This window comes from Microcaecilia unicolor, chromosome 6 (genome assembly GCF_901765095.1).
Source record: "Microcaecilia unicolor chromosome 6, aMicUni1.1, whole genome shotgun sequence".
NCBI lineage: Eukaryota > Metazoa > Chordata > Amphibia > Gymnophiona > Siphonopidae > Microcaecilia > Microcaecilia unicolor.
Window position 1 is genome coordinate 296,274,360 of NC_044036.1, and position 12,358 is coordinate 296,286,717.

The following is a 12,358-nucleotide window of genomic DNA, read 5'->3' on the forward strand; positions in this document are numbered from 1 at the left end:
AGATGAAGGTAATAGTAGCTGTCTACTACCAGTAGCACACCTATCTTTGAACTTTGGAGTCTGCCACCATGGAAGCCCTATAAGATTGAATATGACAAGTGCAGGCTTTTGAGAGTAGTTTTCTTGGAACAGTGTTTGCTACAGCTGTTTCTTGCTGTCAGGTTAAACTCTAGAGCTCAGCCAGACTTTGCTCTTTCTCATTTTTCATTTATAGACAGCTTCCTGTCCTGAAATAAAATCTTTAATTTGATAAGGCTCACAACCGTGGACCAGGAAATGGGGAAACCCTGACCATACTGTGATAAAACCAGATGCTGCTATCTTACTCACACTGGGCCATGGTGAAAATGGGGGATACATTTTGTCGGTCTCTGTACACAGCTTACCTGTTTAGTCTGTTGCAGTCTGCTTGGGTATGTATGAAAATGAAAGGCAGTTGTTGTATCCTATTCCACCCACATATACAGTATGCAGCCTAGGTAGGAACAGAGAGATCTTCCCATGCACAGATGGGGAAGAGAAAATAGTGAAGTAAATACTAGGACACCATAGACTGTCAATAGCTTCAATTTATTCAGCTGTAAATGGATACAAACACTGTTCTTCTCTATGCCAGAACTGCTGTTGGTCAGTGACCTCAGATGACAGCATACATACTGCATTCAGATCCCATCCAGGTGAAAGGAGTTACAGAAATGGCAGTTAGTACAGGGTAGTTGCAGAAGTAATTTTTACATGTAAAATTGTTCATAGATTAAAATAGGTACCGTTATCCTTTTAACAATTTTTTTTAATAAACTACTGCTGGACACAATATGTACATGGTTTTCTTTTGCTGCCAGGTTTTCAAAGGAAGTAGAAACTTCACCGTTAGAAGCTGCTTCCCTCTACCCCTGGATCTCCTCTACTTGAGTAAGGTCTAATATCAACACTCAATATTTTCCAGTGGGGTACATTTTCTGGCATGCTTTGTCCTTGGAAATCCTTCAGGATCTCACAAGTTCATCTGAAAATATTTTTTCTAAGCTAGATGTGTCATGACTAGATCATAAGCTCGCTGTTGTAGGGACTGTCTCTTATGAGACTCTGGGCTATAAAAATGCAGCATTTCCTGCTTAATAATCACAGGACTGTGCACTGAATATGTAGATCAGTGATGCACCAGATGCCACGATTACCCACCTTCATTTTTCTCTGGCTGCAAGATGTCTAATTCTTGGTCTAATACATAGGGCTGGAAGTGATACTGGGAACCTTGCGCTTCCTCATTATCCTCTGTATCTCTGACTTGGGAAGACAGCTCTTGTTTTTCCTGTCTGTTCCTAGAGAAGTAAACACAACCCATAGCACAATAATAGTTTATACCCTAAATTAGTAGATTTTTCTTACCGTAGGTGGAATACAGCTACACAAAGTTAATGGGCAAGCGTCATATGGCTCCTGCCATCCCACCAGGAGATGCTGTAGGGCAGTGATCCCCAAAATCTGGCCTAGTGGATCCCCCGTCTGCCAGGTTTTCAGGACATCCATAATGAATATGCAAGAAAAATCTGGGTGCAGTGGAGCCAATGCATGCAAATCCACAATGAATTTTCATGAGATATTCTAAAAACCTAACTGGCCCAGCGGTCCCCCAGGCCACATTTGGAGACCACTGCTGTAGAGAATGGTATAGAAAAGTGTACAGGAGTGCTGTCTGTGGGGATCTTGCAATCTCTGGTTCTCCCAATACGTGCTGTAGCAAGTAGTGCATGTGTATGGGCAAGAGGACAACTAATGTAATCCCAGACTCTCCAGGCAGGAGGTGCTGTAGGAATAATGCAGTAAGAAGAAAGCTCACAGCTGCCAAAGTCCCATATGAGGTGTTGTAGGTAATGGTACAAGTAACACAATTACTGATATAGAAATCTGTTTAATTGTTGGATTTTGGGCTCTCTCCATACTGTTTCATGTTTGCTGGAATCTGGAAGTTCAGGAGAGGCAACAGCTTTGTTGAGAATTATTTTAGCCGCTTGACCCACTTCACTGTTGGCAATCTCTGACATAGCCTTCCCAGGGAAGAAGCTTGTTGCAATAGGAAAAACCTGGAAAGAGAACCAGAAAGCAAAGTTACTTACCTGTAGCAGGTGTTCTCTGAAGATAGCAGGCATATATTCTCACATGTGGGTGGCCAGACTTTCTTCGAGTAGGAATTTGTTTAAATCTCACAGGTTGAGAATTGGTCATACTCCCCCCCCCCCCCCCCCCCCCCCCATCTTTTTTGGAATGAGAAAGTATCTGAAGTAAAACCCTCAATCCCTCTCTGGCGGAGGAACTGGTTCTATTGCATTCTGCAGGTGGAGGGCAAAGTGCTCCTTTCAAAGTACTATCATTTGGAAGAAGTTGAAATGAGACTCTCTTGGTGGATGGCTGGGAGGTCTTTTTTCCCCAATGCAGAGCGAAACCGTGCTGGATGATATGTAGCACCCGGCGGTCAGGGGTTATGACCCTCTGTTGAAAGAGGATCTGTTTACCTCCTACTGGGTGGGTTGCTTAGCAAAGACCACTGGATGGTGGCAATGCTGCCTAGGCAGGAGTCAAAAACTGGATTGTTGTTTTGACTGAGAAGGGATCTGTGACTTCTGTCCCTGCTGCTGCCGAGGACTTGAGCATTGGGGTGTAGTCCTTTGAGGTGGAGTAGGAGTATATCAACACTTGGATCTTTAGTAATTAGAGCACCAAAATCCTCCCACAAATCTTCTAGAAGAGGCGGCAGAAGGCTGTGGCCTGGATAGAGTTTTAATAGTATCTGTATGCTTTTTAATTAGGTTGACCATTTCCTCAACCTTGTCACCACATAAGTTGTCTCCATGACAAGGGACATCTGCTAGATGCTCCATGACAGCAGATTCAAGGTTGAAAACTAAGCCAGGAAAGATGTTGCAATGTTACTCCCAATGCAGAAATGTGAGAAGAGACATCAAAAGCCTGTCTTACTAGATATTTACAACAATCTCAAAGTTTCCTGTGCAGTTTGAGGAAGTAAACTGTGAAATAAAGTTGATAATCTAATATGCGATTGATTGGCAACAGAGGCTCGAAATGCTCTGCCAAGAGAGTCTAATGTTCTAGCTTCTTTGAATGGAGGAATAGAAGCATGAGATCTGACAAAGTGAGTATGCTTCAAAACAAATCCCACAACTCAGGAATGATAGAGTAACTGCGTTTTTTCAAACCCAGTGCATTATCAGTTTTCCAGGGAGCAACTTGAACTGTTAATGGAGTCTCCCAGTTTTTGATCAGTATTCCTCATGACTGTATGAAGTGGAACAGTGATTTCCTCTCTAGGAGGAGAGTCAATCTATTCTAGAACCTCAGAGAGCTCTGAACAAGATTCTTCCTCCATGTCCAATTTGAAAGGTATGGCTTAGGCCATCTCATGGACAAAGCCAGGAAAAGAAATACAAGCTGGAGGAGACTTAGGTGTCTCAAGCGGCAGAGAGGGGTCAGATGGGATGCAGTAGGACTCTTCAGCTGGGAGGTCCTGCCCCATCTCCCAGGAGAGATCTGAGTCTCTCTTCAAAGTACTGTTATTGAGAAGTACGTGGAAGTGTGTGTCGACTACATAGTTGGCACTGCGTAGAAGTACGTGGAAGTGTGTGTCGACTACATAGTTGGCACTGCGTAGAAGTACGTTGAGGCAGATGAGTCTCTTAGGCTGGCGAAAATTCCTCTGCCGATGATGATACATGTGTCAGTTGGGTTTGTGGTGCCCCTGATGGTCGATGTTGAGCCGGTGTGCAGGACCTCTCCCATGACCCTCTCTCCAATAGCTACCACAAGCATTCTGTCTGCAGTAGCCTTGAGAGCTCCTTCGAGTATAGACCGGATTTGCTCCTGTACAGTAGGCGTTGGTACCGGCTGAGAAAGGGGTGTGGAGGCAGACTGAGTTATAGCCTGTGCAGGTGATGAAGAACCTCAAAGGCTCTCGTTAAGAAATGAGTTGTAGAGAAGGAGAGCAGTTACTGTGGCATGGACTCTTCCCGTGCATTGAGGATGTTTATACAGGGAGGACGATGGTGATGCTTCTTTTTACTCTGCAAGTCCCTCGATGTACGCAGCACTGACAAGGAGGATGTGGAGTCCTTATGCGGTTGTGGTACCAAGTCCGATGTCAGACATTCTCGATGTTGTGTCAGTACACCTGATGTCGAAGTAGGTATGCGTCCACTGCCGAATCCCCGGTCACACTCAATGCCAAACAAAAAGGTTTTTCACACTGGACTCTTGGGCTTTCAGTGTCCTTGTTTGCATGCACATACAGAGGCCACACTGCATGTCCCGGTGCTCTGGACCAAAGAACTGAACACACCAGTTATGGGAGCCTGTGCTTGAAATGGTCCTATTGCAGTGGTTCCCAAACTTGGTCCTAGAGGCACACCAGGCAGTCGGATTTTCAGGATGTCCACAATGAATATTCATGAAATTTGCATGCAGTGGAGGCAATGCATGCAAATTTCTCATGAATATTCATTGTGGATACCCTGAAAACCTGACTGCCTGGTGTGCCTCCAGGACTAGATTTGGGAACCACTATCCTACTGCATAGAGTACACTATTTAAAACCACTACATGGAGGGAAAAAAAACAGCCAACGTACATCCAAAAGGCTCAATGGCCCGGGGAGCTAGAGTAGTTCTGTACCCAAAAATGGTTGATGCTTCTTGGGCAAAAGAAGGGCTCAGAGGCTTCAAAGGCTGAAAAAAGACAAATGAAAAAGTAATTTGAAAAAATGAATAAACTAATACAAAGAAAAAGAAAAAAAATATGAGAAAAAAAAAGTCCCGAAAAAGGGAAGGCACCAAAATAGAAACTTTTGATGCACTGAGGAGACATTAGAGCCCAACTTCTCTACTCCGTGGAAAATGCTAGACTACTAGTCCCATGCTCGAGCATTAGGTGGGAAGGCACCCGTGCATGTGTGGTGGGTGTGCTGCCTCAAAGTTTTAAAGTGACAAGTCCACAATGGGCTCCGTGGAAGACGGTCATGCGCATGTGAAAATATCATGCCTCCTTGTCCTCCGAGAACCAGGTCAAAGTTCATAAAACCCATTCACAACTCAAGATCTTCTGTTAAACAGTGATTCACAACCTCTCTCAGGATATACATAATGGAACATCTGCATACAGGTCTTCCATGTTATATAACCCAAGTAGGTAGGTGTGTCCAAGAACTACACTTCTAAAAAGTAAATGGCTGTGACAAAGATCTGGTGCTAACTGCAGCCTATGACCTCATTAAGTTTCTTTAGATTTCATTCTTGTTGATAACACCCCTCCTTGCCCCCCAGTCTTCCCCAGCATAGGTACCTTTTTATCGTCAGAGTTTAGCAGCAGGGCGATGGCAGCATCTTCATGGGCACCCTTGTCGTCTTGTAACCAGCGGCGCACCCTGGCCCGGTGCCAGTAATATTGTGGTAAATATGGCTGCTTCTCAATAGCTCTGGAGAAGTAAGATTCTGCCTGCTGGTACTTCCTGAAACCTCAACCATGCAGAAGAAAGCATTATTGTCTCACAGAGCAGGATGCCTTCCCACCTCCTCTCTAATTTATGCTCACCTCTTCTTCTGCTCCTGCAGGCCCAGTTCATTACATACCACACCAATTCTGTTCCACACAATCTGATCAAGAGGGTTCAGCTCCAGAGCCTGTTGATAGTCTGCCAATGCAAAGGTCATCTCTCCCAGTTGAAAGAAGCAGTCTGAAAAATAAGACACAGCTTAGGCCAAAAGCAACAGATGGCAAAAGGGGTGGGGTACATTCTTGGTCATGTGAGTGGACTCCTGCTGTGGAAGGGAACCTGGGAGGAGGTGTATGTTTCCCCCATTGTTGATGTGAGTGGATGTTACCTCCTCTGTTGATATAGAGTCCAGGCTCCTGCTTCTGCCCTTTGAGTGCCTTATTCAGCAGTAACACTCCATCTTTATAGAAGCCTTTTGTGTAACAGTTCACTGCAAAGTCATTATAGGTGAGCAGCAGCTGTGTTTGTGCCTTGGTACATGTCTCTTTGTCCTTGCTCAGCTCCAGTGCCATCAGGTAATCATCAATGGCAGCAGTGAAGTGCTGCAGCCTGCGGTATATAGCCCCTCTAGCAGGCCAGAGGAGAAAAGAGAAAAGAAGGTCTGGACTAGATTATAACATTAAGGAGCTCCTATTTTTGCTAATGCTATGCATATAATAATATTCAATAGTATCCAAGAGAAACAATGCCAAAATCTATCCTATAGCACCATTTCAAGGACTTGAATGGTGTGACAACATTTTCTGGTCCTCAATGGATCAGCAATTGCAGTTTATACTATAAAAAAAACGTACTGGCATTTATTTGTATTTAACAGTATACATTAATATTCAATATACAATACTGATACTGTAGAGTCTAACCTTCTGATTGCCCAATAGCTTTCTGCCATTAGGAGTTGGCAACTTTATTTTTAAATCTACTACAATAGGGGAACATTATTTAACTCAGAGTACTCACAAAAGATACTACATCAAAAAACATACTCCTAGTAATATTGTAACATCTGTAATTTTTTATTAACAATCACACTCATGTAAATAATCACCTAACTGGTGCCTAAGGAACTCACTTTCTAGCCTTTCACTTCACCATCCAGTTATAACGCCTATGTGCATAATCAGTTATACACCTTTCCTTTTTGTTTCTTTGTTTTTTAATCTAATCAATTTCTGTTTTCATTGTACTTGCATCCCCTCTGATCTGGCCACAGCCTTTCAGTGCATTTTCCCTTCCCTTCTCCCTCTGATTCTTCTGCCCTCTTTACTGTCATTGTAAGCCGCTTTGAGGCTGCTTTAAGTGGTATAAAGCGGGGTATAAATGTTCTGAAATAAAATATTCACATCTCCCCCCCCACCCCATACAGCTGAAAACACATTAAATATGTCCACACGATTCCGTGTATTAGTCCAGGGTAGATCTTCACACAGTATCAATTGTCCTGTGTACTTTATCCTCTGGAAACATTCATTGACAAAAAACAGCTTGTACTGAAGGAAATGCCTTATTTAATCAATGTCACCATAGGCTTGCTCAAAAGCTAAGCGCGGCTTGAAGAAGGCTTCCATCAGACTCCACATAAAGCCAGAGCAGTTAATTTCACTTTAGCTCCTCTATGTGGGACCGCATTTCGTGTTACCCTTCATCAGGAGGAACAACTCCCAAATCCTAAAATAGCAAAACATATATGCACTAGCACGTCATCTCTAATCTTATTAAATCTACTTAAACATACATTCATAAACCACTAATAATCTTATTTGATGGCTGCCTACCTTCGGGGGCTGTAAACCAGATGTCCAAGCGGGACCTCCGATAACTGTCACCGTTAACACTCTAGTCTACCTTCCCAATCTACCACCTTTTATAAGGAGGGCCAAAAGGCAATTGAATACACCTGTTAAAGCTATCCAGCACTTAAATCCATTCCACCTCGAGGTTAAGACCCCTGGGAGCCACCGTATCCCACGTAAAAATAAAGCGTTGTTCTATAGAAAACAATTGCATGGTGACATCACCACCGCCCCTGAATGAAAACATTTGCACCAGCACTACACATCTCAAATCATCTATAATGTGATTAGGCCACGCCCAACGAGCTACAAGGGGCGCATCTTTTTTACCTACCTTGAGGTTGCTAATATGTTCAGCTAATCTATTTTTCAACCAGCGTTTAGTATGCCCAATGTAGTATAGATCACGTGGACATATGATAAATACACAACACTCTCACTGATACAGGTGGTTTTATTACGTAGGAAAAATTTCTTAGTGGTCCCAGGAATCCATACCCATTCAGTAGAAAGGGAAAACTTGCAGTAGACATATTTTCCACAAGGGGAATGGCCACCGCTCCCCCCATTGAACTTAGGTCTTTGTAACAGCTCCCCTAACTTTGCTGTACGCGAATAAGCGATCTTGGGGTGCTCGGTAAATTCAGAATGGACCCCAAGAACACGCCAAAATCCATGTATAAATTGTCCAATTTTAGAGGCATATCGAGAAAACGGCAGAACACAGGCAGCAGCAACCATGGCCGATTGGCATACAATGCACGTTTGTATGCCTTCTTAATAATACTCATAGGATAACCTCTAGCCAGGAACCGTTGCATCATCTTACTGGACTGGATCTTAAAATCTGCCCCTGTAGAACATAACCGGCGTAATCTTAAAAACTGACTAACCGGAACCCCTCTCCTCAGCGCAGCGTGATGAAAACTCGTATAGTGAAGTAATGTGTTACGGTCTGTTTGTTTTCTGTAAATCGTAGTAGAAAAGATATTCTGCATAGACCTAATCACATGAATATCCAAGAACTCTATATCATGTTCGGCAATGCGAGACATGAATTTTATATGTGGATCAGCCCCATTAAGCATATCAATGAATTTTAACGCTTCATCCTTAGAACCACGCCAAAACAGAATGACATCATCTATATACCTCTTCCATAGCACCAAATTAGCCTGCCATGGAGGGGTATATACATGTTTCTCTTCAAAATGAGTCATATACAAACAAGCGAGCGATGGGGCTTCCATAGCGCCCATAGCCACTCTACTCCTCTGTACATAAAACTCGTCCAAAAATTGAAAGTAGTTGTGACAAATAACCCACGTAATTGGCATACTACGATCAATCTAGATGAAGAAGCTATGGTGCGAGCCAAATATTCACACGCCATCTCAATAAGCTCATTCTGAGGGAGATTAGTATATAAAGCTACTACATCCAATCCAATCATGTAAAAGTCACCTATGCCTTCAGATTGTATCTCTTCCAATAACTGTATAAAATGAATAGAATCCTTAACATATGCTTCTACTACTTAACATTTCTAGAGCGCTACTAGGGTTACGCAGCGCTGTACAATTTAACAAAGAGAGACAGTCCCTGCTCAAAGAGCTTACAATCTAATAGACAAGTGAATGGTCGGTCCGATAGGGGCAGTCAAATTGGGGCAGTCTGGATTCACTGAACGGTAAGGGTTAGGTGCCGAACGCAGCATTGAAGAGGTGGGCTTTAAGCAAAGACTTGAAGACGGGCAGGGAGGGGGCTTGGCGTAAGGGCTCAGGAAGGTTGTTCCAAGCATAGGGTGATTCATGGCTGACAAATGGTTTGAGGAGCCTGTCCAAAAATCTAGACATCGACTCCAAAACATAAGTACATAAGTAATGCCATACTGGGAAAAGACCAAAGGCCCATCAAGCCCAGCATCCTGTCCCCGACAGCAGCCAATCCAGGTCAAGGGCACCTGGCAGCTTCCAAAACGTACAAACATTCTATATATGTTATTCCCGAAATTGTGGATTTTTCCCAAGTCCATTTAGTAGTGGTCTGTGGACTTGTCCTTTAGGAAACCGTCCAAACCCTTTTTAAACTCTGCCAAGCTAACCGCCTTCACCACGTTCTCCGGCAACGAATTCCAGAGTTTAATTACACGTTGGGTGAAGAAAAGTTTTCTCCTATTTGTTTTAAATGTACTACACTGTAGTTTCATCGCATGCCCCCTAGTCCTACTATTTTTGGAAAGTGTGAGCAGAGGCTTCACATCCACCTGTTCCACTCCACTCATTATTTTATATACCTCTATCATGTCTCCCCTCAGCCGTCTCTTCTCCAAGCTGAAAAGCCCTAGCCTCCTTAGTATTTCTTCATAGGGAAGTCGTCCCATCCCCGCTATCATTTTCGTCGTCCTTCGCTGCACCTTTTCCAATTCCACTAAATCTTTCTTGAGATGCGGCGACCAGAATTGGACACAATACTCAAGGTGCGTTCGCACCATGGAACAACATAATAGCATTATAACATCCTCACACCTGTTTTCTATACTTTTTCTAATAATACCCAACATTGTATTCGCTTTCCTAGCCGCAGCAGCACACTGAGCAGAAGGTTTCAGTGTATTATCAACGACGACACCCAGATCCCTTTCTTGGTGTGTAACTCCTAACATGGAACCTTGCATGATGTAGCTATAATTCGGGTTCTTTTTCCCCACATGCATCACCTTACACTTGCTCACATTAAACGACATCTGCCATTTAGCTGCCCTGTCTCCTAGTCTCGTAAGGTTCTCTATTTGTACATAGTCAACTCATTTGTAACCATCCCAACCCAGACTGCACAGGCTTACTATGGGGCTCATTTTCAAAGCACTTAGCCTTCTAAAGTTCCATAGGTTTCCATGGAACTTTGGAAAGCTAAGTGCTTTGAAAATATGCCTCTATGTCTACTATATGCTGGAGACTGAGAAATACTGACTGATTGGGAACTGCACAGGACAGTTATAGGTTCACTCAGAGGTTCTCAGTCTCCAACAGATAGGAGTGCATAACCCAAGTGCCTGGACTGTTCTGGAAGGATGCCAAGAAATCAAAATTTATAGGCTGCCAATGCAACGAGTAAAAGCTTTGAGGAAATATGACTAAATGTTCAGTGAAAGGTGACAAAAATGGTAAATAGGATGGAACATCTCTCTTATGGAGAGACTGAACAGATTAGGGCTCTTTAGCTTGGAGAAAAGATAACTGAAAGGGAATATGAGAAAATTACTTCTAAATTTAAGAGTGGGGTAAAATTGTGAATAGGTGAAAGGTGAAATCACCATTCCAACATAAAAATGACACAACATTCCATGAAACTAATGATCAGACAACTGAAAGCAAAACAAATCATAGAAAACTGACAACAGATTTCACAGTTTAATTATATGCTGCATGGTTAAAAAAAAAAAAAAAAAAAAAAAAAAAGAGGATATAGTCAAGGAGACTAACATAATGGGGTTCCATGAAGAATATTACCAGATGGCTCTCTTTTTAATTGAAATGTTCAAAAATACATATCCACATATGCAAAAGACACCAAGTCCACATCAAGAAAAGAGTTGAAGCACAAGGAAAAAAACAAAGGCAATTAAAGCAGAAATAACCTGCCACTTTAGAACCCATACAATAAGACCCATTTATTAACTAATCCCTCACCTGTCAAATTCAGAAAAAAAAATCTTTTGAAATCATTTTGCTTCTTTAACACAACCCGCTCTAGCTAAGATGGATAAAAAAAAAGCACAACTTAAATTGTAATTTCTTGTAACAAAATCAGAAATTGTTATTAAACAATTGCAGGGAAACTTAAAAAAAAGTTGCTCCTAATGCAAGCACACGAGATTTTAATTGAAGAAACTGTTTCCTACGTAACTGTGTGGCTCGAGTCACATCAGGAAATATTTTAAAAAGAAGGATTATATGTTTTGGGGAGATAAGCTTCAAATGACTCAAAGTCATTACTTTATCCTTTTCAGACACAAAAGAGACCAAGAGGGTGGCTTGCTCTGTGAAATTATCCTGTGAAGTTTCCAAACATTTATATTAAACAGTTATACTGGACATATAACATTAGGTCCATCATCCCTCTTGGAACTCTGATTTACAGTAGTAGAAACATAATAGCACCAGGAAATAAAAATATTGCCAGATTCAGCAATTAACACAGATACTTCCAGAACAAAATCTCAGAAGAAAGTGAAGAACAAACAAGGAAATTTAGTATTCTCAAGATCTTATTTCTAGTTTGGTTCTCCATGGCCTCCAGTTGCTTATGGAGAACCAGGCTATCCTTAACAGCTGAGGATCCAACAATCTGTAAAGTCCCACATTTAGTCTGTAAGGAAGTCAAACAGTCTTCCATTCCAGCAAATCTTTTATCCATGATACTCATAGTTGTCACCACTTGAGATGAAAAATCAAATAACTCAGAAACTGAACCAGAAAAAAGAGATTCTCCAAACTATGGAATTATATTCCATACATCAACCAGTTACCTCTCATTGAGGAATATTCTCCTCAGATAATGTAATCCCTCTCCACGAAACTGGCTGCAGAGGTCTGGAAGGTTCCTTTGGCAACAAAGTATATACCTCATTAAAGAAAGAATTATCCCTCAGAGGATTAGGACAATCTGAAGAGGTATGACATGAAAGCCCTGGACTCAAAGAACCCATAGGTGGGGGTAGGGTAGGTCACTCCCCAGAGCAAAGCGAGACTCCCAAAAGAGGATTGGAGAAAGAAATAACTGAAGAGTCAGGAAGTCCATTGGGCTGGATGGCTTTACCCCAATCCGAGATGAAGGTATCTGGACCCCTTTCCTCTTCCCCATAATTAAACAAAAGTGTTACCTTCAGAAAATAATCTCCTGGCTCCCAGCTCCCCTTGAGCTTCTCAGGGGTGTGTTGGGATCTTGAATAAACTAATAGGAACAAAGCTTTTGCTCCCATCCCACTATGTTCTGTTTGGTT

General features: G+C 42.3%; 1 protein-coding gene across 2 annotated transcripts in view; it reads right to left on the minus strand.

Moving 5' to 3' along the window:
• Window positions 1–551: 551 nt before the first annotated feature.
• The window catches only part of TTC16 (tetratricopeptide repeat domain 16), a 54,093-nt gene continuing 42,286 nt past the window's right edge, over window positions 552–12,358 (minus strand). For both annotated transcript variants that reach the window (XM_030207951.1, XM_030207952.1), the window contains exons 9-13: window positions 5,889–6,127; window positions 5,599–5,740; window positions 5,350–5,515; window positions 1,897–2,084; window positions 552–1,322 (exon numbers count right to left, since the gene is read on the minus strand). In XM_030207951.1, the coding sequence (XP_030063811.1) occupies window positions 1,175–1,322; window positions 1,897–2,084; window positions 5,350–5,515; window positions 5,599–5,740; window positions 5,889–6,127 (883 nt within the window). In that variant the 3' untranslated portion in view covers window positions 552–1,174. The remainder of the gene's footprint in view (window positions 1,323–1,896; window positions 2,085–5,349; window positions 5,516–5,598; window positions 5,741–5,888; window positions 6,128–12,358) is intronic.